The following is a 27218-nucleotide window of genomic DNA, read 5'->3' as shown; positions in this document are numbered from 1 at the left end:
ATTAGAGCAGAGTGTTATTTTAAATAAAATATACCGCTATTGGAAAAGCAATGTCCGTACAATAAACAGGTGTACGCTCTGCTAACGTTGATTCGTGTTCACTCCACCGTGTGAAAATCTCCTACGCAAGGTGAAACCTTGTATTAACTCGTGTATACATATACACCGTAGCGCGGCGCTTCTTTCCTCTTTTGAAACGATTATTACGTTCAGGAAAGTCGCTGGAGAGCTGGACACTTTCCTCGTTAAATATAAGCGTAACAAAAATTAGAAATTGAATTTAAAAATAAAAAAAGAAAGAACGAGGAGAAAGCAAAAATGCGAGTAATTATCACTGAGAACTGAGCAGTTTCATAATTTCTGTTTCAGCAATGCCAGTCGTTGATCGAAGAAAATCGAAGACTACAGAACGCCTTAACGACCAATCAGATACCTTATGTACAAGTTATAGACAGTGTTTTCCTCCAGACACAGGTTGAGACATTGCAGTGGCAACTAAAACAGGTTTGTATTTAACCATGAATAACGATCGTTTAACATACTTGATTTACAAGAGGAAATTGTTGGTGTCCTCGACCAGATTACCTTATCCCCATTCCTTGAATGTTTCACGTTTGGCCCCAAAAAATATACAACTGCTATTTTTAGCAATTTCGTTTTTATACCACTGTATTCGGATACGATAGTCGAAGGTATTATAAATTAATATCCACAGAGGCAAATCCGTAAGACGTTAATAATAATAAAGTATAAACTATGATAATTAAAAACTATTATAGATTAAAGAAAAATATAAATATAAAAGGATAGACTAAGCAAATATTTATGATGGTAAAAAATTGCAGATAGAGGCGAACCGACAAATGTACCGTTCACTGATGGAGCAGGTGGTACGTTTCCTGGACCGAGCCCGTAAGAGCTTGGATATTCTTCACGAGAAGAGTAATCTTAAGGACAAGAATTCAATGGGGCGGGTTCCACGTAGCCGTAGCGTTCACACTGTTCATGCGGATTCTTCGCCGAATCGTGCTCTTTCAGCATCCTCGTCTTCGAGTTCTTCTCGCTTTGCGAGGGCGAAATCGGTCACACAGATCTCACCGTGCACCACGAGTTACCGCGAGTTCACCTGGTCGATGCTTCGTAGAAATGATCCAGCGCACTGTACTCCACCGCGTAATAAATCTCAGAATCTCAATAAAACCCACGACGGTGTTGTTTATAGACGACCGAAACAATCAGAGCTGGATCCGAATGACATACCGCCTGAGAAACTATCTCAAGAAGCATTTAGGTATGTAACTGTAAATTTCATATAATCTATATAATTATTTATATTACTTAAAATTAGTTGTATAAGAATGATCGGTATTTTAAGATGGTAACGTATTTTAAATTAATTGTTCCAGGTTAATGAGAACCGTTCAGTCGTTGCTCGCAATGAGAGAGCCTGATCTGGTCCGAGTCTCGTCGATAGAGAATAACGATTCATCTCCGTCGCCCATAGATCATCATCAGCATAATAACCACGCCAACGGAGTAGCACTCAATTTACAGAATAGCAGCTTTGTAAATTCTACCAGCATACAAGAAACTGTTGCATACACCAGACGGTCCAGCTGTGATCGTGGAAACGAATCGAGTAGTACCGATAACGATAGTAGAACTTGTTTCTTAAAATCGCCATCGAATACCGTGGAAGTTGATCGAAATTTGCAGAACCTTCTTCCCGGTGTAAGGAGATCCATTGACGCCACATCGCTCAACTCAGGAAGCAGTAAAACCACCGAAGAAGAGGATACACTTTCAAATAATAATTGCTTTAATGTTTCCATGCCAGATCATGATGGCATTTTCACATGTACACCAACATCTACGCCAAATAAACGTGTTAGGAAAGTAGAAAAAAAGGAGAAGGAGAAATCTTCGAAATCAAAACCAGCTGCTAGTGTAAGCAGTGTCGAGGATGAGAGTGGATTTTCTTCTATGAGTTCTTTCCAAGAAATCGGTTTACCTAATGGTCTGCCAATTTCCCCCATAAGAGGTTGTCACACGGAGGTGGGTTTACCCGAGGTACCTTTGGAAAAAGCCAGACATCGTAGATGGTCTTCTACTCCAGCTGAAATACAAGCTCTCTTTAATAAACAGCGTAACAGCTTCGCCACCTCTCAAACTACCACCGAGTCTTTGAGCGTCTGGGTCTGAATGATTTTACGAGCGATATACATAAACTACTTTCTAAATGAGATAGCTCTGGTGAATGTACTTCATACATTCAAATACGAACAGATAATCGAACATTGAAGGCACAATTGATTCATGCAGTGTAATATTTTTCTGTAAATACTCGTTTCCCGAATGTTTCTGTTTAATTTGTATTTTATTTCTTCGTTTTCCAGAAAGGTTTAACTTTCGAGAAACTTTTAAAATAATTTTCAACCAGAGATAACGCGAGTAACTAATATTTTATTCTAAAATTCCCTTTTTATTTATGTTTTTATTTGGCATTGATTTTATAAGTTTAACGCAGTACTTTAGGATATGAATTTGTTCAGAGCTTTATTAGAAGGTTAATATGTATGCGAGTGTAGTTAGTACTTTCACATGTAATAGGGAAAAATACATAATTCTTGATAGTTATGTGCAAAAGATTCTGTAAAAGTTGTCTTCAGCATTTGTATTAATGAAAGTAATTGACAATCATATGAATCATAAATGTCGATGCGTTGTACTAATATTGTAATTGAGCATTTTGCCTCCTTACAGGGACTCAGAAATATTTCAAACAACTACGACTTCCAAATAGTGTTCAATTTGTACTTACAAGTATTACTATACAAACATAAGTCATCAAAATTGTAATCCGTTTTAGTTTTCATAGACTTGTACATAAAGAATGACATAAAGTATTCAGCATACAACGTATGAAAAGTTTTTTAATTGGTAACAAAATCACTTTCAACCGTGTAATTAACTATAAGAGTTTCTTTCTGTACATTTAACATTTACAAGTATTTCGATAACATCCTTTTCTTTTTTAAGTTTGTTTTAGGTTCATTGAGCAGATGCATACGATTCAATTTTTGACGTTCAAACGTAAACTTATTAAATGAATTTTCATTTCACGAGTATTAATATTTCTCATACAATTTTCTGCTAACAACCTTATAAAGATCATTTTTAGGTTGTGTGGTTATAAGTTACATATAGAAAAACCTGGCTACATACTCTTTTAAGCCGTATTTTATATTAATACAGAAGAACTTGCGAATAAGAAAGACAAGTTCTTAAAATTCGAAGAAAATACGAAACAACTGCGTTTTCGATTTCGAAACACACTTTTAACACCGAACCTATCAAATCTATACGAGAATGTTAAGAAAAGAAAGAAATAAAATGAATACTTGGATGATCGCACTCGGAGGTCCGTAGTTCATTTACGAGATGGTATATCGTGGAGGAAAAATAATCTGAAATAAAGGAAAAGGAAAGAAACATCGCGATGAAAGATTTCGCGAGAACCGCTGATCACGGGCAAGAAAGCACGCGAGAGGGGAAAAGGGAGGACGGTTGAATGCGCGCGCATCGCGATAAGCCAAAAGTAAAGACAGTGTTCGTTATCAGTACGGCAGGCGTCGTTCACTTGTTCGCGAGTCGGTCCAGAGGGTAGCCAGGAGATTGCGCCACCAGCCGATCCACTTTTAGATTGATTTTCAAGAGCACCGTGTACTGGGTAGCGCTCCGCGTTTATTTTAACGTGGCCAGAGTGTTCGAACGGGCCGCGACCGTCTCGGGTGATAGTAGAAACAGCGTGACGAGGTGAGAGGTTCGGGTGCGGGCGCCTTTTCTCTCTGCCGGTCTGGAAGAACGTCATTTAATTGTGTCCCACGGGAGGCACATCGTTCTCGTTGCCTGCGTGCTCGTTGTTATTACACCGTTATATTCGTGTGTGTGCTGTTTCTGCTCCGCGTACACACTTGTAGTTGGCGTGTATACACATAGAAAGTCTATCTATATCTGTCGTCCGTTCTTTCGTGCGGTGTTCCGTATACGAACCGACTGTGTGTGCGTGTGTACCCTCAGAACGTGCGGCTTCGTGGCGCAGTGCGTGAAATGAGTGACAAGGATCGTTCTTCTCCCACTCTTGTTGAAAACAGTCTCAAGTCGCTGCTCGATCAACCTAGTATTTTTCCATTGATTGGTAAGTATCATCGTAATTCCGTTTAATTCGTAATATAAGAATATCTTTCGGTATTTCCTGCATATGCGGGCTCGATGATCTCCCCTCCTCTCTCTCGCTCATTCGTCTCGTTAGAACGCGCATTTTTTCTTTTCTTCGAAATTCGCGCAAATACTACTTCAGCGCTGACTAGCGGCGATCGAACGAATATGAAACGTGTTTTTCTTGTTTCCATTGACGAATCACCGTGTCGATATTTTCTTTCAACACGGATGTCTTCGTTGTGACGTTTAACTTTGCATGTTAATTGTTTTTTTTTTTTTCCTTTTTATTTTCATTCGTTGATACCGAATTGTATATGTACGAAGGGAACAAACGAATGTCTTCTTTTTTTGGAAGACTTGTCTAAAGTAAACTGTAAGAAAAGGAATACAGAATAGTAAGCACGTATTTTATGTTCATTGGTTGCGCCGGCGCTCGGTTCTTGGTCTCTTGATTAACCTCGTTTGGACCCCGTGGTGCACCACGTGATGCTACCAACCTAACCTCACTTTCACTTGCTCAACCTATATGTTCGGTTTAGTTCGGCTCAATACGGCTGTTTTACAAAGCGATTTACTAACCTTTCCGATCTGACCATGGGACGAGCGTTTTTAATGCCATGTGATAGATTAAATAGAAATTCAGAATTTCATGGCAAAACTATCGACTCGCGTTCATCGAAGGTTCATTATTTATACGATCGTTTTTTCCGTGGATCACGATTTCCGTGAATATCGCGTAAATATTTTCTTTTTATTCACGATTGTTTTGAATCGTTTAAAATGCGTGTTCTTTGAAGTTTACCAGAAGGACAGAGTGGGGAGGTAATGATAGAGGAGGGGAAGCGAAATAAAATATTGGTTACGTCGTATTTATTTAGCTTGCCATTCGAACCATGGTATCTTAAATGTTCATGGTTTTACGTCAGCTTTATAAGCGTTTTGTAAGTTTAGTTATTACACTGCGGTGTAACGGTCAGCTTAAACGCTTTTTTAAGCGAATCGTTTCTCCGAGAATCTTTTTCGTTACATTAATTTACATACCAATGTACACCATGCGTCGCGTGAAATGTAAATTATGATACAAAGTGCGCCGCGAGCTGTAGCGAGAAGCAATAATTCGACTTTCTTGCCGAGCTGCATTATCTGTGGAACAAGGTTCGAGTCTACCTCAGGTAATTTGTGCTTTGCGCAATCGCGGCACTCGTTCAACTTTTGTCTATCGGTAACGACAAAAAACAAGCATAATGTGTTCGTCGTCTGTACGCAGAGAAAAAGTGAAACCGTGGATATAATAATGGGAGTTAATTATTTTAACGGCGTTGTATCAATAATTTGAAACATAGAGCCGGTAAATTAAGGACAGTTCCCTGACTCAACGTAATGGCTTACTTCCCATTCAACTTTGTAACCAGTTTCATACGCTGTTCGCGACGAAATAGGTTTCATTGTAAGGTGACATCAAACGATTAGCGTGAATGATCGTAAAAGTGATTATAAATATTTAAAAACCATTATACCGTCCTTATTACTATATTAATTTATCGACCTGTATTTGTTTTAGGCATTTGTACTGTCGATAACAGTTCGCTGTTCAGGTTGGAATCGGAATTGAAAATTTGAATCAACCAAGGTTCGCGTATTCTTCTATAAAATTTAATCTGACCTCGTAACCATGCACTCTAAACGATTAATCTATGTTTATATTTTTTAGTACTATTATTTTGACGAACGATACCCTGCGAGGTGAATGAGACTGATTTTCAAGATAGCTCAATACAAAAATATCGTTATCGATATTTCGATGCTCAAGCTACTCGATTATGGACGTTACATTTTAAAATCAGTTTTTTTTTTTTTTAATTTTTAGTCTATCCTCCTCTCGATTATTTTTCTGATTAACGCAAGTTGCGTTAAGTTATCGTATCCAGCTTATCTTCGATTCGCGTTTTATAAGTTTGATAAGAGTTCTTCGTTCGATTATATTTCATTCACGATATATATATATCTATATATCGGGAGTTAATATTTTCTCGAAATAGATGAAAGGAAATAATAATTGTTCCTTCACTCCGTATTAAAGTAACACGAAAAGTTGCTAAGAAAAGCTGTATTTAAGAACGATTACCTAGACATAAGTTATGCAGATTTATCGTAGCGATTAAATTGCATGGGAGAGGCATTTTTTGGTGCATATTAATGACCAAGCAGTTTGCTGTTCGTAATCATCGTGTACGACACTTTCACGCGATGTAGTTGGACATTAATTTTAAGATTGACACTGAGATAACGCATTACGTCATGACTTCGCTCAAGGACTGGCATTTGTCATTGCAGAAATAGAAGTAAATTGCGAATTTACGGGTATCTGAAAAGAGTAGCCGTGGGTGGAATCGAACGCACCACGTGTTTCACTGTAACAACCATCCCACTCGTTTTAAAGCTAATTGATATAACGCGTTTAAAATAGTCAAACTTTGATACTTGATATCGGCTTTCTTTATTTAGTAAAGCAACACCATTAATTAAACTGGAGAGAAACAAATCAATTTTTATTTAAACCGTTTCTTCTAATCTTTGAATATTCCTCGGGTAGTTAATTTTATCTGGAATAATTATCAGATTGTGTATCTTCTTTTACAATCGAACAAATTAAACTTCACCATCTTTTAAAAATATTTGATCCATCGATACGTCAAATTTCTTGTTCACTCCTGAGAAATAATAAACTATAGGAAAGTATCGTATAACGTCTGTCGAAAAGCCTCACAGAATGGCACGTTATCACCAAAAGAGAAAACCAGAAGAGACAGTGAACCAGTACCGACCAGTTAAAAGGTCAGCGAATGGTTAAAAGTCGCCGAGGGTAATCCAGTGATAAGCTTGCGAGGCTATCAGCATCGTAGCTCAATTTCTTCCTTGAGAAACGTCATTCGTACATCCTTCCTCGACACGAACACCGCCTATGGTCTTCTTCTTCTTCGCCTCTTTCTCCTTTTTCTCTGCTTTTTTTTCGCCAGGCCTAACGGACGTTCGGAGCGACGAGGCCGCTCGCCTCTGGCCTGGCGTGGCCTCCAACCGAGTACCGCTCTTCTGGCAGCCGGCCAAAGCTTATGCCAGGTTTCAACATACCGGCCGACATGGATATTTTCGGGTTTGCGGCGAAACGACAAGCCCTGCCTTCTCTTTCTTTGCTTCTCTGACCTCGTCGCGCCGCGAAACACCATCCCGATATCTCGTTCCATCCTGATCCTGATCGACTCCAGTTCCATCCTGAGCACCTACACCCTATCCCCTTTGTCGGAGCTCCCTTGGTTCCGATGGACGATGGCTGCTTCCGTTTTATTGATCAGACTCTGCTTGTCGAACCAAGGTTCTTCGTGTATGGATGCAACTTCCTTAACTTGTTAATAAGACCAAAGGTAGAGATTTTTTTTCACCTGGTGCTCTCGCCGAGGAGTTAGACCATCGTCTCATGTAAACTCGCCGATTTTCATTCATCCCTTCCGTTTTTGGTATCGAGGAATTTGTAAAAACTGACCTTTATTGATCAGACTCTAGTTGTCGAATCAAGGTTTTTCGTGTATGAATGGAACTTCTTTAACTCGTTAATAAGACCAAAGATAGAGATTTTTTTCACCTGGTGCTCTCGCCGAGGAGTTGGACCATCGTCTCATGTAAACTCGCCGATTTTCATTCATCCCTTCCGTTTTTGGTATCGAGGAATTTGTAAAAACTGACGTTTATTGATAAGCAAGGATCCTCGTGTATGGATGCAACTTTCTTAACTCGTTAATAAGGCCAAAGCTACAGATTTTTTTCACCTGGTGCTCTCGTTGAGGAGTTGGACCATCGTCTCATGTAAACTCGTTAATTTTCATTCATATCTTCGGTTTTCGGTATCGAGGAATTTGTAAAAACTGATGTTTATTGATAAGCAAGGTTCCTCGTGTATGGATGCAACTTCCTTAACTCGTTAATAACACCAAAGCCAGAGATTTTTTTCACCCGGTGCTCTCGCCGAGGAGTTGGATCATCGTCTCATGTAAATTCGTCGATTTTCATTCATCCCTTGGGTTTTCGGTATCGAGGAATTTGTAAAAACTGACGTTTATTCATTAGACTTTGGATATCGAACCATGGTTCCTCGTGTATGGATGCAACTTCCTTAACTCGTTAATAACACCAAAGCCAGAGATTTTTTTCACCCGGTGCTCTCGCCGAGGAGTTGGATCATCGTCTCATGTAAATTCGCCGATTTTCATTCATCCCTTCGGTTTTCGGTAGCGAGGAATTTGTAAAAACTGACGTTAATCAGTTTGGCTATCTAATGCTTCGTTTACAATAGATCGATTGATGCGCATAGTTTTAAGAGACGTCGAGAGTTAGCATTTCAGTGGGATCAACTTTGGTTCATCGTTTCTTTTATGAGAAGTTGGACGTTGAACGCAGGCTCTGGAACTGGTACTGCTGAACGTTTCGATAAGTAGGCTGATTAATGCATTTTTTTCTGCGGCGTGAATTACCAGTTGCATCAAACCGATTATCTCCGGTTTGCCGGTTTTTTCCCTGAAGATTATTGTTCGAGTTTAACCGATCGGCTCCGGAGGATTCTTTCGTCTCCGAAGAATTAATCATTAATCACCTGTCTAGCCACTGGCAATGAGGAACTTAGAAAACATTGCGTTGATTAGTTGAGCTATCGAGTGTCTCATTGAGTGAATTGATCAATGCATTTTTCTACAATGCTGCGGATTATCGTGGATACTTGATGAGTCGAGATCAGGAAAAGCAGAAGCAACGTTGAGATTAAAGCGAAGATTTGTTAGGTATACAAGGCTTCGAGGGGTTGATTGCGGAAGATGAATGGATTTGCGTTCAAGTGGTTAATATTTAGAAGATTTATCGCGATAGCCTTGGAGTTTGAGACCTAATTTAGGAAGAGTTAACACTTACTTGCCGTGGAACAAGATTGTACTTTTTAATTTCAATAAGAGACTCTCAGAGTTAAGGAGCGTTCCATGTTGTTCCATGAATGACCAGCCACTCTGTTGTTTCTCCAATTCAAGTAACCTATTATCCGTTATATTTCATTCGTGATTCTTCTTCGATATACACTGAGTCACTCGTTCGGTCTCTCTAAAAGTCTTCTAGAACGACAGTCTCATGGTGTATTAACTAAATTCGCTTTAGAAAAATCAACTCGTTAATCTGTACATTACATAGAAGCGTATCTAGACAAAAATAAAACTCTGTTACATGTTTGACTTGGAATTAGGAGGGTTAGAGCATGGTATATGTAAGACATGTAAAAGTAAAATTTAGACACTGTTTGAATTGCAAAGGACAGGCCGTGCATATATTATTTATACGTGAAATACATAAAAGTATCGCGAAAATTCCGGCGATGTTTGGTTTCGAATTAGAAGGATTACAGTTCGATATATGTAAAATATTTAAAAGCAAAATTTAGTCATCGTCACGTTTCGAATTTCAATATTATTTATATACGTAATTTATAGGAGTAAAAGTTTTTAACGCTGTTTGACTTGGAATTAGGATACGATGTAAATATGTCTCGCTTCGAATTTCGATGTTGTTCGTACGTGAAATTAAAATTTCGATAATGTTTGGTCTCGAATTAGAAGGATTAAGATAACACCGTAGAGTAAAGCTTGTAAAAGTTTTGGAAAATGAAAAATTTTGACAGTTTCGCTTGGAATTGCGAAGAAGAAAAGGGAAGAAAAGGAAAAGGGAAAAGCAGGCCACGTGTTACTCGTGTAAGGAACCGTACAAATATGAAAGTATTCCGACACAGGTTCAGTTCGAACTCGAGGGATCAGACGTAAAGCGTGAAGTACAGCAGAGAGTTAGAGGAAGCGAGAAAAATCGAGTTACTCGAAGGAAGGTTCGCTTGCTACTTGTTAGCATCCTCGAGGTATGGTAATAAGTGGTAAGGCGAGGCTTACCTGCTCATAAGTTGCTTACTCATTATTGTGCCGGTTTTGAATAATTTACAGCGACGACACGCGGGGGCACGTGGCTGTTTCTCTTAGGCACTGTGCGACTCGTATTTACGATCCTGTAAAAGGGACTGCACGATAAGATAGTGTGACGGTAATTTAGAGGCGCTGGAATGATTAGGAGTAAAAACGAGGCTATGGAAGGAGCTGTAAATCAAGCGATACAGAATAGATCTTGATCTGGCCATTTAGTTCGGAAAGAATTTCTGTCTTCTTACTGATTTCCTATTTTTCGGAATTTCTTTTCTATTTTAACCCTTTACGCATGCATGTCGTAATACACGTGGAAATATTTTTATTTTTTAAAGTGAATGCTGCTTGGAATATAACGAAAAATAATTTTAGCATTAGCATCGATGTTGGATACATTTTTTCATTTAGAAAATTTCCCTCGATTTGTTATTTTATTATTATTTAGTATATACTCGATGAATCGTTAACTTCGTTTCTCATCCGTAAAGGGTTAATTGGCTTATTAACAAAGTTTCAGTCTTGTGGGAAATTTCAAACGAAGTCTTGCATTCTCATAGGATAGAATAGTATATTATGCTTGGTAGGTTTTTCTAAACTCTTTTATCAGAGTCTTTTAGATCCTGTAATTTCTTTGGTACCATGATCTTTGATTTGTATTTGCACTGATGCGCGATATTAATAGTCATATTAATTTCTAAGTATATGCATAAATTAACTTTTAAACGTATGTAAAGCATTATTTAACCTTTTCAGCAAGGTGCGTGCTAACCTGAATATCTTATCATTTTTAGTATATTATTATACAAATCTCGCACGAATTAATTTCAATAACGTACTGAAAAGCTTAAGAAATATAATCGAACATGTACGTTTTCAAGCCACACGGAATACTTTATAAGCAATATACGCTTTTAATTATGACATATAATTAAAAATTAAGCAGAAATTGAATGCGTTATAATCGTATCCGTATTATTTCAAAATCGTATTAAAAATTGCTCGTTTATTCTGAGAAATGGCCCCGTTCATTTCTCACCGGTTTCGTTTTCCCATTTTTGTGTGTCATGGTTTGAACAGACAGTTAATGTAATTGAACGAATCGTACAAGTGTACTGTGACACGAAGCCTTTACATCGTGGCACACGATGTGAAATACGGCTTCCACGTCAAGGTTGCTTCGTACGAGAAACAGAGTTGCGAGAATCTCAAAAGTTTTTGAACTTCCGATCCTGTTCTCCGACTTGTTACACCATTGCAATCGGTTATTCGTTGATATATAAGACAGATCGTGATTACATCAAGTTCAAGGAGCCTACGTAACTGTACTAATTCAAGACGATATCGATTTGTTCCAATTGAATCGCTTTCTCCAGTCTCGTGTCATTATTATTGTAAACTCTCAACGAGAGAACTTCACTCGTCATTCGGATTGTCAGTATTTCACATTTCTTTCTCGACTGTTCATCTATGAAATCAGGAACACGAATTGCCATGATCTCATTTTTCCGGGGGTTAAATTCCTCTTGATTAGTCTTAAACAGCGTGGCCAAAGGTATTATAGCTCGGTGCATGCGAAATTTCATTTGGTCAAATGAAACTTCAACTGTGCGTAGTTACATTGGAATATCATATTTACTTGTTATTATTAGATCTAGAATGATAAATTCCAATCAGCGACGTCTGTATATTTGTATGCATCTTTTATTTCCGAGAATTATTTGAGATTTATTCGAAGGGATATTCGATGAAATAAAAATTGGCAAGTGGCAAAGTTTGGTGTCTTCGTAGGAAATGGAAACGATAAGTTCTGCGGATGACCATCAAACGGTCTCCATTATCTTCCACGGGCAAAAATGTGGTTTTGGCACGTGTTCTACGCGTTCATCTTTATCCAGCCATCGTCTCGAACGTTTTCGATTATCATATAAGATTCATTTTTCATCGCAAGTGACAACACGTTTCGAGTATGGATCATGTTTTTATTTCTTTGAAGTAGCTTCGCTGATTAACTCCGTTTAAGCGTTTGTGCATCGCTCGATTCACGTGGAACACATTTGTCCTTTGTATTCGAGGGACGAATAATGGCGAAATGTCTTATTTTTAAAACCTCTTAAAACTTTATGGTCGATGGCTTGCTTGCGGTTTTCCTCGTGGCTCAATTTCCAAAGAAAAGTCACCAGCCTTGAATTCCACGAGCTGACGTTGAATTTTCCTTATGTTTACACAACTGTCTTCAAATTCTAAATTTACTAACCTCCAGCAACTTCTGCAGCACATTTCCTATGTTTGGACTCGTAAAAAAAGAATCAATAAATGAAATCTAAAAGCAAAAAAAAAAAAAAAGAGAAAATATACAGCTATTAGAAATTAACCAATTAATACGAAGTTGTAATTTCACTTTAACTTTAATTCGATTAACTTTCCTGTGATGATATCTAATACACCACACAGTGTGTTAGCTTTAAATTACAGCTTTCTCAGCCACTGCTACCATTCATTTTGGTAAGCTGGTACAGTTTAAAAAAATTTTCCCGATGATCAATACAGATGTCATGAATTCCATTCGACGGAAAAATATGTATAAATTCACAGTCGCTTCGATCACTGGTGTTATTCATATTGGAAAACCTGTAGAATTCAACAATTTACTCGAGAATTGATGAACCGTTTAATTGATTCAACCATCGCCAAAATATACACGTAAAATCTCCAATAAAAACATTCCTCGTTTCTCCTCTTATTCGCGAATAAAAATACCGATGCTACGATTCTTAATTAAATAATCCCATTTAATTTCACGAAACAACACGTTTCATAATCCACGAACGTTTCAATGGCTGGTACCGTGCACATTGGCGAAGCGAACGGTGTACAGTTAAACAATTTATTCACAGACACGCATAAATCCCGGCGCTACGAATAGAAAATAATTCGATTTTACTTTACAAAACAATGTATATAAACAGCGGATGTCTCAATCGGTCGTTCATTACCCGCGAGCCTGACTCCGCTTCCCGAGCGTGCTATCTGAACTATTTCGAAGGACCTCGTGCTTATAAAGTTGCATCACGCGACAGAATACGTCGGGTACTATAGATAGACGGAGATTCACGAGTGTATACGGCGATTCCTCTGGACCAGAGGATAACGTGCGAAATAGAAATATTCGACGAGTTACGCATAGGCACGTGACGAGTGGACCAAAGCACACCACGTGCCTCGAGTCTTCGCGTATTTCGCATGGTAACGCGAATATGCAGGTGAAATAGCACCGATGCACATACTCGAGATCCGCTTTTTACCATTGGCCCGTCTCCAAATCGAATATTATTCCCGCCGGGTTGCACAGAAGCGAAAACCGAAAGCAGAGGGGCTCCGGTTTGTTTCCTATTCGAAGTCATCGTACTCCAACTCCATTCGCGATTTTTTTTCGCGGGAACAATCGCGAATAAACTTGCTCGAACGTTTCGACCATTCGTCGTTGGTATTTGGAATAAATTTGTTTTCGGTTTGCTTCGTACGATCTTTTTCCTCTTTTCCTTTTTCGACCTGCCGGGAAGGCCCGAAACTCGCGTTCAGAATTCTTCGTGTGTCCATCCGTAAGCTCTGAAGGTTTTTCGATACACGCGTACACCTGATTCGTTGAATATTTCTTCGCCAAGTCTCGCAAGGGATATATCCTCTTTCTTCCATTTCACCATAGTGTTTTAGCAATTCCTTTTTCTTTCCTTTGCTCCGTCATTTAATTCGATCGCAATATTTTCCTTTTATAGGAAGATGGAACTTGAGTTAATTGAATCAATTTCAAGTGACCCTGAAGGTTTAGGGAAGGGTATTACGTCAGCAACGATTTTACTGAAAGAAAGGTTATAGGCATTTCTTGAGTAACATATACAGTGGATTCTACTATGTAGGGAGGTCGTGAAATCGATTAGGTGTCGACATGTTCAAGATTTGGATGTAGGGATTGACAGAATTTATAGTTACTTCGCATTTCTGGGAATTTTTTATATTGCTGGACTTCAATTCCTTTGGAATGCTTTTCTCTAATTGCTTTTTTAAGACACTTTTCTAACAACTAAATATTGTTAAATTTTGTTTTATTTTTTAGTTTGTTTTATACTTTTTTTAGCTGTAGTAGATTTGATAAAAATGTGATAGGTGATAAATGTGATAAAAGATACAAAAAATGTGATTACGATAAATGATACTTAACTTGAAAGATCATCATTGATGGTATAATAATTTGGCATCCGACACGACTGTTTCTTAATAAGGTATATAAAGATGCACAGTGATATAATTTTCATTGATGCTTGGTTGGCGCATATGGCGTGCATTAGTTATTGCAGATGCTGTATTATCTATATTTCTACTATATATCTGTTAGATAACTTAATAGACAAGATTGAGACGTTTCAATGAGTCAGATTTTTAATTCCTTTCTCGTGTATTGTATAATAGCTGATAATTTTCTCTCTGACTCAATTCTGTCGTATACGAATGCTTCTTCTCTTTTCCTCTTCCTGTTCATTATTTTATCCGATTTTGTATTTATCTATCAAACATCCGTGTATCTCCTGTTATTAAATATATTTTCTCTAACTTTCTAAGTATAAAACGTAACACTGAAATAATCTTAATATACGTTCGATATCCTGTATACCCTCGGTATACTGCCCTGCGAGAAATATTTGATCCGCAATATGTACACGTCGCGAAGGTATTTAGAGCTGAAAGGGTTAATAAATTTGTACTCATCCGTGTGAGGAATCACCCTGTATGTTCTTGTATATTCGAACGGAGGCATCGACTGCAAAGGAGATAGCGTCGTGTTTCCTCGCGAGTTATCCGAATGCTCTTACACGATCGTAAATCACGCTTCGTCTCACAATAGCGTGCGCTGGTCTAGCGTTACCTGCTCGTTACGTTTCTTAACAAGCAGCTTTATCTTGGCTGCCTCTCGAGTAATTATGCGACTGACGATTTCATTCGAGATACTGTTATCGGTGTACGCATGATTATTCGTTTATTCATGCATCGTGTATCGCTTGGCGGTGTCCTTACGATAGTAAAATTTATGTTCATCTATCGTTCGATCGGTTCAAGAGAAGTGCTTTCCGGTTCACGTGATATTTGGCAGTCGTTCGAAGAGACCGGGGCTATTCGAAACACGGACATCGCTCATTTTCAGATAACAAGTGCTTTACAATCTACAAGTATAATATAATTAAAGGTATATAATCCGTAGAATAACTTTGCTGGTTAATAATATTGTTGATAATCAGCTTAATCAGAAGTTAATTAAGAAAATATTCAAGGCCTTAATCTTATCTGGAAAATTTTCACTCTGAAAAGTTTACAAGATGCCACTTTCAGTAGAGGATAGTTTAGATCCATGCCCATAAAAATGGATTAAGCCTGACTTGGTATTCTTTGGCTAGCTCAATCACACCGTCTAATTTCTTTAACGAAGGAATTAAGAAAGTTGTTTCGTCGATGTCTTCGTTTCATTCAGATGTAGAAATTTTGTGTGTTACAGGCCAGTAATTTTTACTTTCCACTTCTAGTTTCTGCTTGGATCAAATGATCTGTATTGCAGATAATTTCGCCATGAAACGTTGAAGTAAAGTACAATTCTGGGTTATAAAAAAATATTAGATATTAACAAACGATTAGTATTTGAACTCTCTCCAAGATAAACAGAGTGGAATATACGATGCAAGATGCTTCTAGTTGTCCAGTTCCCATTAATAGTCAAACATTGTGTATTTATCGTCAAATGTTTCTGGCTTGAACGATTCCGCCTAACCATAGAGGCTGCTAGGTGAAATAGTCACGCGTTACAACTACACGTGTGCGTGTGCGAACGCATCATTAGCAAGACTATCATTAGCCAACAAGGCCGTGAGCAGGGCCGTCATTGCTGAGAAACGGCCACGGCTTTTAACTTAGTAAATGGTTTCGATTACCGAACTTTATGTACTGAAATTTTCAGGATTTGTCACCAAATTAATCATCTCTAGATTATCTATTTTTCAAACTCGTTTCTCGTACGAAGAATTTGAAAGTTTATTTTTATTTCGACGTTCGACAAATTTTACAAGACGAAAGTTTATCCGTGATTCAGAATTCGACGATACCTTATATCTTTTAAATATTTCACTTTGCGTGTATAAAAATCTTGGAAATTAATTTTTTCCGTTCGTGATAAACAAATTTTTCTAAAGCTGTTTTCTTTTCTAAGGCAAATTTCTGTATATATACGTATATAAAAATATAAAAGAAATGAAAGTAAAAAAAAAAATATTGAATGAAATGAAATATTCAGTAAAATATATCTGCATAATTGACGTTCAGTTTTCTTAGAATTTCCTATGAATCTATCTACTTCGTTTTTCCATAATGAATTCTAAATGTTCTCAGCAACCTGCAAAAAAAAGTCTGATGTTACCAAAGGTCTGGGACAATATTGTAAAAGTTTTTAAAGAGAGCTATAAATATGTTCTTACCCGCTGTGTTGGTTCATACTATAAAGAAGATATTCCAATAAAAAGATGTTTAAACTGGGAAATGCATTTGAATGGATTCAGGCAAACACTCGTGTCATGAATTTTACTTGCATCTGTTTCTCCATCTTCTTGAGTCAATCTTTGCATCTCGAGTCGATCATAAAACGTGGGATATCTGCTGGAGGGTTATTCTTGCTTCGCCTCAGAATCTCCAGAGATGGTAGAATGGTTGCTTTGCGAAGTATCTTTCGCTAAGGGGCTGCTGCTTTTCGTCGGTTGTTTGGTCACGGTGGTCACATCGAGTCCGATTTCCTTCGGAAACTCTTCTCTTCTTCGCCTTCTGTATTTCCTTCTCCTTCTAGAAGATTTTCTTCTTCTCCGTGATCTTCTTCTTCGTGATCTTCGTCTACGGGATCTTCGCCGAACCCTTCGTCTTCTCGCCAATCTTCTTCTGTAGCTTTTCCTTCTTCTTCCTCTTCTTTTGCAACGCTCTTGGATATCGGAGTCGCCGCCGTTTAAGCATACACTACCGAGGAAGTCTTGATTGTAAGCGTAGCATCCTCTGGACAAGATAAAATTTGAATGAAACTTAAAAGGATCGGTGACGTTATTTATTTTTTATTTATTTCTATTTTTATTATTTCATTCATTTTAATTAATATTTTACTCGAGATACGTATATCGAACGAAATCTTATTTATTCTGTCTTAAATATTCAGTTTACGAAATTTAAATAACTTCCGTGTAGCAAATAGTTCTTATTTGAGCAGAATAAAGGGTTTAAAACAATTTGTTTACGTTACCCTTTCAAACGCTGAAGAATTCCATAAATCACACCACGCTTCAAGGCGATATGAACGTGACGTCTAATTTCAGAAACAGGAATATTATATTCTTGTGCAATATAACTGCTGATTTCTCGTGGAGTCGATCCTTGAATGGCCTGTAACCTGCGAATAGCTTCCACGACTTGGGCCTCGATTTTTGGTGTTTTTTTGATCGCCATTCTATCATCGAATTAATCAATTTTATTAATTTTATACTAAATTCGAGATAATTTAACCAAAATGCATTGATATTTTGCTAGGCACTTACACATAATATTAACATTACATGAATTTTCACTTAAAATACTTGGTGCCCCTACAAATAATGTTTGTGGTTATTTCATTTTCCTCGGAGAATTATATTTATTTCAAAACTTACTTAATTATTTTTTCTCGTCAGCATGAGTCGATGATGTTCAATTAGCCTGTTGAGGAACATCTACGATGTTTAAACCAATAATTTAGAATTTGAAATACAATTTTCATACAGTACTCATTTTTGAGTATTGATATTTTTTTGTACGTTATCAAATGCATCAAATTTCACTCGATTAAATATCAAACAATCATGTTTCCAAGAGACGATCGTCTTCGGCACATTTTCGGCTCGATATCCACTAAATTCAGGCTGACCGCATGGTTTTATAATTGGCGACGATCCAGCAAAAAAAAAATCGAACCATTTCGATCTATTTCTTTTCGATGTTCGCATATCTGCTCTTCTCTCGAATCAGCACGTCTCTCTTTCTCTTTCTTTCTTCTAGCCTACCCAAGCAGAAATAAAACAGTACCGAATAGCGCCAGAAGAGTACGACAGACCTTTAAACAGTGACGTCATCGAAGCTGTTTTCTCATGCCTTCGTAAATATAGTACTCTTCCGGCTGTTTGACTTGCAAATTGAGAGTGCAATTAGAGGACTGCTCGAAAAATTGCCGTTCTAATTATCACCGATTCGTGGTAAAGAACGAAACGGGATAACATGTACTCGAATCCCATTTCTAAAATTGCACCTTTGGTAAAAGAATAAAAAAAAAAAAAATGGTCATTTTCCGAAAATGCCATTTTCTGCGTCCATCGTAGCGTCTGTCTATACAAATATATGAATCGGTTAATAAAATTCGCCGAAAGAAAGATACATTTCTTTGTACTATTTACTATGATTGACATAAATCAGTGTATTATACCGCGTGGTTTCGATTATTACCGATCAGATCGACTGAAATGAAGCGAAAAGTCGCTATTATAGTATAATTATTTCCTCAAGCTTGTACGACGATAGACAAATAATTATAGATTAGTTGTCATTGTGATGAAATAGATCGTAATAAATGGTTGGTAATACGTCGCAAATACCATAAGAACAACTTGTTCATGGATCAGATTAGGCAAAACTAATTAATCAAAGTTTAATTCTAATAATACTCGGATAATTACATCTGTGATATCCGAGGAGAAATATATTTGTGTAAGTGAAAGAGAGAAAGAGGTAAAAATTATACGTGAAATAAAATATAGATATTACATAAAGTATGCAAACCACATGTAATAGATGATTAATTCCTTGACAGGGAGCAGGTATTATAGAGGAAAAAATATTTATAGGTTATTAGAGGATATTAAAAAATCCACTATGTATGCATCGATTATTTAGACGAAGACAAACAGGTAGCATTAAATTAAATGTTTCATGGTTTGATTGATCTGATTTTCATAGTTCTAGACTTGTCATTATCAATGATAATTGAAAATTCTTAGTTACGCCATATACGTCGTGTCATGTGTTTTATACCTTGCAGCCTGTAGAATCATTTAGAATTTGATTAAACGATTTCCAGTAGAAACTTCTTCGAATCGTAGCTTTATAAGCGCGGATACAATTATTTTTACTTTTATCTGATATTTCAAAATTAATGCGAACCCAATTTAGGATCGTAACTTTTCTGTGTTTGCTTTCACGAATACGAGGTGTTTCAGTTAATATTTCGATACCTGTTTGTCGTGAATTATTCGTAGTTTATAGATGAAGTTTAACCGAAGTTATAAAGGCCTTTGATACGCTTTGCTTCCTTGATTATGCTACTGGTTGACATTAAAATTATCCGTTGAATCTAATACGCAACATATAAAAAGAAATCTTGCGTTAAATGTAATAAATAGCGATAAGAAGAATCTTCTTACAATGTTAGTGAGATCTCCTGTAGAGAGCAGCACGAACAGAGTCAGACTCTACTGGCATCTGGCTCGGGTTCATGGAATTTCGAGGCGCCATCGGAAACCTGCCATCGGTATACGTAATAATTGAACAAGAAAAAATCGACACATATTTTGTTAACACTTCATAAGATTCGTTACATTTCAGCATATCGCGCGTAGATCTTTTTTTAACTTTCCTAAACTTTTAGAATTAAATTTACAGTCGATATAGGAAAAGAATCTAACAATTTTCTTATTCTTTAATATTTTTCTTCGCTATACTAGTGTCTTCGATTGGTAAGGCTATTTTGATGGGTATCCCGGAAACTGAATTATCGATGTGAATCATATTTCATCAATCATCCATAGCGCACTCTGTATACTAAAAAGTCGAACGATCGGATAGCCATATTGGTTTGGAAATTTCAAATTGGTCAGTGACCGCAGCCATTGCGTAATGTGTTAATGTGATAAATGGTTATTGTTGTGAAAAGTGAGTGCAGAAGCTGAGTATGAGGCCTAGATGACACCGTGGATGATGCAGATGCGAAACTTTCTCTGGAAACATCTCCTGTAAGTGAAACCATCAAATTTTATCTTCTTTACTTGACGATTTAAATGGCGTTCGTTTAATCGGGATTCGAAGCGAATTCGATATGGCGTAGAAAGCAACGATAAGCAATTGTATATGTTACAAAAGCGCAAGGTAGATTGAGAAACGAACGATTTTCTCTCGTGTATGCATTTTTTTCGTAAAATACCGCGAAATGACGAGCTTCGTGAATGCACAAGGACATACACCGGACACGATGCATTCATCCGTGCGAGATCCGCATACGAGTTGTTTATTGTTAGTCGACTAACGCGAGTTCCTGCATAAACTGATTGTCCAAATGATTCTAAATTGCCCAGGCTTCATTACAGGAATTGCTGTATTAGCTTTAATGAATATTATAGATATTTAAAGTGTTCGCAGTGAGACGAATTCGAAGGATTTTCGTAATATGGCCGCCATCTTGAGTGACGTCATCGTTACGGTGAATTCAGAAAATAACGTTCAATCATAATAACGTATGTAGTAATAAATAATCGAAGGAACTCTTTAAAATCACTTATATCATTTTTTTCCAATTACTTTTCCAGATATCGCTTGGAAAATATTTCACAGAATTATACATTACATTATCCATAAAATCAGGTGACATTTTTTTTATTACATATTTAATCAGGTTTTTCGATAAGATTTAATTCCATAGTGTTTTCGAATTTTCTACGATAGCTATAGTCTTCTTTGTGTCCTTTTATAGGACAGAGATTAATCTTCGAATTATTCCTTTAAATTTATTTTTCCAGATTTCTGATGGATCAAGTATCCGTGTCGATAAAGAAACGATTTCACGAGAAAAATTTGCTGCATTGAATCTGAAATCACGGATAGGTGACCTTTCTCTTTCGTTCTCAAATCACACACTCCTTTTATGAAACACTGGGTCAGGATCGAATATTTGGTGCACGTTGATTGGAGATTCGTGATACGAATGGTTGTAGTATTATTAAACGGAAAGATGAATTCGACACCGCGTAGCAGCGACTCGAAACACATTGGACCGAGCGAAAGTGGTCACATAAATGTCGAGAACAGAGAACGCAGCCTAACGAATGTGGAGAGATCGGTGAACCGGAAGCGAAAGGCGCACAGCTTCACGATTCGTTTGGTTCGAGGTATACGCGTAAGATCGTCGTCAGCCTGCTGGCCTTTAATGCATCGCGAAACGAGAAATCTCGTTCTTAAATACTCTTCCTTTCTTTCTTTCGCCAGCCATTGTCTCCTTTGATCCGAGTATTTGAAATTGTTACACAGCGACAAATTTATTCGAAAGCACCGGATCGACGATATTAATCAATCTCCTCGACTTGCTTCAGAAGCTTATACTTGTAAATTAACAACTACTAAATTATTTCCGAGCTATAGAAATTTCTTGGAAAAAGATTTGTCGTTATCCTAGTTAGTCTGAGACAGTAGGTTGGCTTCTGTAGATAAGTTGAAAAATTTCCTAAGAACCTGTGTCTTCACTGTGTCTAAAGAGTTATTAGTGTTTCCTCCAGGAAACTTCATAGCGAGTTTACAAATTACTTGTCTTTAAAGAGAATGACTAGACGTTGAATGAAAAAAAAAATAGGCGTTAAGTTTAAACGATTTTTTATCAGATGGCAGAACATGCTGATAGCCTGGGACTTTTATAATATTTGCAAAAGCTTGTCCAATATAAATCACTGTGAAAGGGTGACTCAGATGTAACACTTAGAAAACTCGATTGAATGAGATGCCTTACGCTTACGCAACATCGACGACATCGCCATAACGTGTTGCAGCGGCGGCGTTTGCGATTCGCAAGGCCGTGTCTCCAGAATTTACTGGTTACCGTATGAATTTTCTGATAAAAAGTCTTGTAAACGCGAAGGAATATCGACTACCGGACTCATGGGTCGACGAAACCTTTCTTAGGCGTTGACGGTACAAAAAGAATTTTCGAGACGCGAATAAAACTTCAAGTTTCAAACGATAACGATTAAGATGAACGTAGAAGAATAGAATGCGCTAAAAAGCGAGGATTTTTTTAGAAATGTGAGATTTTGACGAAGGTTTATATTTGTTATTTATGTTTCCGTAGAAGTTGTAGAGTTCCGCATTTGTAATGTAGAATTGAATGGAATTCTCATAGATTGCGTAACAGTTGTAGCAGTCTTCTTCATTGGCTTATCAATCGTTATGCTATCGACAGTATCACTGTATACATTGATTACCGAAGGGGAAGCAGGAAGCTACTGTCGTGTCACTGTTCTCTCCTCGTAGTACTTCGTTTGATTTTACATTTCCTTCGCTTCTTCTCTCAAGGTATCGTCGAATTTACGTTTCCTCAGCTTCAGAATTTTTAACCAACAATGTTCTGTAATTTTAGAAAAAGTTTCGAACTAAGTCTCGTGTTCTTTAAAAATTCCAAAGAATTCTTTGGAAGACCGGGCAAAATTGCAACTTTATCTTAATGCCGAATAAATGTAACATCGCGAGGTTACATTTATCTTTAAGTTACATTAAATCTTTCGATTCTTCAGCTTTCAAATTTTCGAATACCAACTTCCAACTTTCGAATTTCCAATCAAACACTTCTCCAGGACACGTGCAAAGCTCTGTAGCAAATGAACGGCGAACCGATCACCCTGAACTTCCACGAAGCTCCAAACTTCTCACTCGCCAGATTTCGCGAAATTCCGCAACCGTCCGTATTTTTACTTCGTTCCCTGTGTTTCAATTTTTTTTTTTTCTTTTTTTGTTCACGATAGGACCGTGACTAATCACGTGGGAAAGTATCACGTGTGTTAGGTAGCATTGTAATGCGCATCCGACGTCCTTGCGGCATTCACAAGGCATTTTTCCATTCCCGTTAAATACCACGGTGCACGGGATGAACGCGCAGCATTTATAGAATCTATGCCAATTAATGACACGAGTTAACTAACTGAGAAAAGTCGATTGAAAAGGAGAAACAGGAGAGACATATAGGAGAAGTATCTGTTTCGCTCTGGCGTCGATTTTCCAATGTTTTTCCTATTCGGCCACGAAACGAGGCAACCGGATAGCGATATTTTCGCTCGAGTCCTGTGTACTACGGTATCACGGTAATCGCGAGCCTGGCACGCACGAAGAAGCTCAATTAAATTGATCTCGGTAGTGTACCATTTTATTACGGCATTGTAAGGAACAATTGTTTTCTCACGTGTCTGAAAAACTGATTGCCAGTGATGTCACGTCCGGAGAGCGACCTTCGTTGCCAGCACGTCCGGCACACCGAGTCTTTCTACGTAGATTCAGAAAAATGAGAAAATTACGAGACAACTCGGAGCTCGGGGACTTTGCTCTTTTTTTTTTCGTCCGATCTACCCTTGCGACGATCGGTAACACCGATATAGGAATACCGATTCCGCGCAAAGGTTACCAGGGGACATAGCGCAGAGTATATAGCTTAGAAGACGAGAATTTTCATTCGGTAGATACGTTAGTTGCAATAATCGTATAATTCTCTTAATACCAGGGTAAAGGACGGTGTATTCGAGCAGAAGTAAAAGTGGATGAAAAGAGGAACTCTAGATGGACGAAGAGAGGACTTTATTATTAGCATAACAGTCGCTTCAAACGAGATAAGCTTCAAACAACTTCAGTGCTACTGAATACGAGCATCTTTCAACACTAGAGGATTACCGAGTATAAACACGAGCAACTATCATGTCTTGGAACTGAGCTAAAATTAAAAGGGAGAGGGGCGGAGGAGCTTACTATAGTATCTCAGGGTTAAGATAACATTCAACGCAATGATATTCCTCCATCGTTCGCTTTTTCAACTACTCCTGCAATCCTCAAGAACGACCCTACTGTTCTGAATTTGCAATACTTAATTCTATTTTGCATCGTTATTGCAAGTCAAATTAAGGGTATTAAAATCTCTTAGAGGAGATTTAAACGATCGTATGCTGCATTTATCAGGATCAAACGTAAACCTACACACAGGATACTCGAACTCTGGTTTTTTGAAATTCAGTTGCAATCTAACACGCTTAATCGACGTTCAATTAGTTCTCGTTTTAACGTAATTCCGAGAAACAGAGAAGCTAAGGGTTCTTTCTACGGCTTCAAATTTTCATTAGCCCGATAAAACGTGGAAGACGGAATAATATCGTGGAAAATCAAACTCGACCTTTGTATCGGAACTACTCAGAAATATCTCGAGTAGAGGATGGTTCGATATCGCGGACCAGGGACTCCCACGTGTCGGATTCACGTGGCGAGACACGTGAACAGCGTTTGTCGATAGAAATCGTGTCGAAGGGTGGTGGCTTTACGGGGTGGAGGAAGTATTAAATGCAAAGCGTGTACAAACGGAGCTACCTTGCTTATTAGTCGCCTTGGGAGAGAGTTGTTACGTAACCTGCTCGGGGGTGGCGAATGCAGTTGACTCGATGTTAAGTTACCGTGTCTTTGAGCACGGAGAAAAAGGAGCACTGCTATTAAATAGGAAACGAAACACTGAACCCGGTTGGTCGGTTAAATTAATAAGGATACCGTATCTCGATGATTGTTTCCAGGAAATCCAGGGTGCTGAGGGAAATATATAAAGTACAAACATTTCTCAGACGATCTAAGATTTGCTCGTAATTTATATTTCAATATTTCTCTCTGATACCGTAGCTTAAACAATTAATTTCGAATATTCCACGTAATACTTGTTATTACGTTACCTTTATCGACTGTTTCGTTTCGACTAATACTAAACAGCGGATAGGATAAAAAATGACTAGGTCTTAGAACCCAAATTACGAATCACAGATACAAATTTGAAAATCTTCGCGTTTGGAATCTGATTTCGAATCCTAGAAATCGGAATCAAGCTCCCACATTTCAGACTTCGCAGTCTAGGTCTAATCTTAGGTCTCAATCTTGTCGTTTAACCTAATATTTGCAATCCAAACCGCATATTATAGACCTCAAACCCTAGACACTACCCTAGACCTATCTCGAACGTCTCATGATCAGTCCTTGGTATCTAAACTTCTAAACTCTCGATTATCACGCTAACCGATATAAATTCTGTAATCTCGATTCTCTAACGTTACTAAAAATTACTCTCCAATCTGTCTGGAAGCTTTATTTGAAACGCGAATTACCCAACAAAATAGTTCGCTAAGCTAACCCCCTAAGCTTTGACGAAGAGTATCCAAATACTCGTTTCGCAACAACAAGAGATACGAGACTGGCGGGATCCGATCGCTCGCGTTTACCGACTCTCAATCCAGAATTAGTCTCTCGTTTCGCATTGTGTCGAAAACGAAAGAGTGCCTGGCTAATTAATCGAGCCTCGAGCCATCCCCAAATAGCACCGATCTCGCGTACGTAATTGTTTCGACAAGGCGGAGAAAGGCTGTCGAAGTTGATCAGCGTTCCATGCATAAACTGTAGGACAATCGGCCGAAGGATTATTATCCTGAAACATCCTCGCACGATTTGCCCAGTCAATCGCAGGCAAGTCAGAGACATTGATGAACGTCCCGTACATCCCCCGTGTGTTTTCCGCTCGACCAACCTCCATATTTAAACCGAAAGCAGTGTCTGGCCCGGTTCAGTGAGATCGTTTCTGTGGCCTACGTTCATCGGCTCACCCGAAGAGCCCGGCTGCTGCGTTCTGTTATTCCTTTTTTCCACCACTACCCTCTTTCTCTCTTCTTTCTCACCGAGATGCGACCAGATGGGGTAGATGGGTGAGGAGTATATTCCGTCTGGCGTTGGACAGATAAAAGCTCCTCTATAGGTCGATTAAAATATAAATTGCGTCCGCGGCTGCAGCGTTTCACCCTGCACGGATGAGGTCATCCTTCCGCCTTCGCGTCTGGATTCGGATCGCCACTTCCGGCTGCCCAGGGGGTCTGGGTTCTTCCTCCAAGTTCCAGGTGATCGCGGTGTTTATCTAGAATCTGGATACCTTCGTTTCGTTGCAAGGATATTTGCTTCTCAATGATTCTCGCCGATGGATTGATGAACGATTTAAAGATTAGGTGTTGGAATTTTTTAGACGAGAGAGAGTCTCGTCTTATAGATTCCAAGGAACGATGTATATTTTAATTTATCCAATTAACACTATATTTACGCGACCCGTCAATTTGACGGATGGGTTGCGTCAATTATACCATATTAACAGATTTAATTAACTTATATTAAGTCTGTTAATATTGCAATCGTTTTCAAATTAAACCCATCGTTTGTTTTTTAAAGAAAACGTGTGATTTTCTTTACCCTAAATCAAACGGGTGTCCGTTGAAATAGGTATACAAAAAAACCCCGTAAACCTAGTGTTAATCAGGTTGAATATTTTTTAGTGTCTCTTTAGGATTGTTTAGCTCTATTAGAATGATTATTGGTAACCGATGGTTAGATGTTTGATTTCTTGGGAGGGAATTGCAAACTTTTGCTTATTAAAATTATAGAAAATTGTAGTCTTTATGCTAAAACTGACGGAGATCGAATAAAGCGGAAAATCTAAATGGACCTTTCAAGGATCTTTCAAGATGAATATATATTTATTCATTAAATTAATTGTAAACCTTTTTCAAATACGAATAAATTATCGATGGAATTACGCAAATTATCAAAGTTTAGAGAAGATACGTGAAATTCGATTGTGGATTTGAATACGTCTATAGTAATTATAAAAGCGTGTAACGAGGCATAACAAAAGGGAGAGCTTGCGTTGAACAGCGGGCAAGATTTATGGGAAAATAACTGGTGCTGCTGGCAACGATGTTTTATTAATGCTCCATGTAAGATTAATAAGAGCAAACAAGGTGGTACATTAAGTGTGGACATTAGTGTAGAAAAAAGGCGGCGAACGCCGCGTAACGTGTCCCGTCACAGTCTTCTTTTGTG

The 27218-nt window shown here is 38.0% G+C and overlaps 2 protein-coding genes across 2 annotated transcripts; one reads left to right on the top strand and one right to left on the bottom strand.

The window, feature by feature from the left end:
* The first annotated feature begins 318 nt into the window (after positions 1–318).
* On the top strand, positions 319–2202 carry LOC143220411 (uncharacterized). The gene is made up of 4 exons (XM_076446066.1): positions 319–324; positions 370–504; positions 846–1291; positions 1407–2202. The coding sequence occupies exons 1-4, from the start codon at positions 319–321 to the stop codon at positions 2200–2202; spliced, it is 1383 nt and encodes a 460-aa protein (XP_076302181.1).
* Positions 2203–16912: 14710 nt separating this feature from the next.
* LOC143220410 (uncharacterized) lies at positions 16913–17732 on the bottom strand. Its single transcript, XM_076446065.1, has 2 exons — positions 17530–17732; positions 16913–17288 (listed from the first exon to the last, which is right to left on the bottom strand). Exons 1-2 carry the CDS (start codon positions 17730–17732, stop codon positions 16913–16915), a joined length of 579 nt encoding a protein of 192 aa, XP_076302180.1.
* Between the last annotated feature and the right edge of the window lie 9486 nt (positions 17733–27218).

This window comes from Lasioglossum baleicum, unplaced genomic scaffold (genome assembly GCF_051020765.1).
Source record: "Lasioglossum baleicum unplaced genomic scaffold, iyLasBale1 scaffold0942, whole genome shotgun sequence".
NCBI classification, from domain to species: Eukaryota; Metazoa; Arthropoda; class Insecta; order Hymenoptera; family Halictidae; genus Lasioglossum; species Lasioglossum baleicum.
The sequence above is the reverse complement of the archived record's forward strand: the minus strand, read 5'-3'. Positions and strand labels throughout refer to the sequence as shown.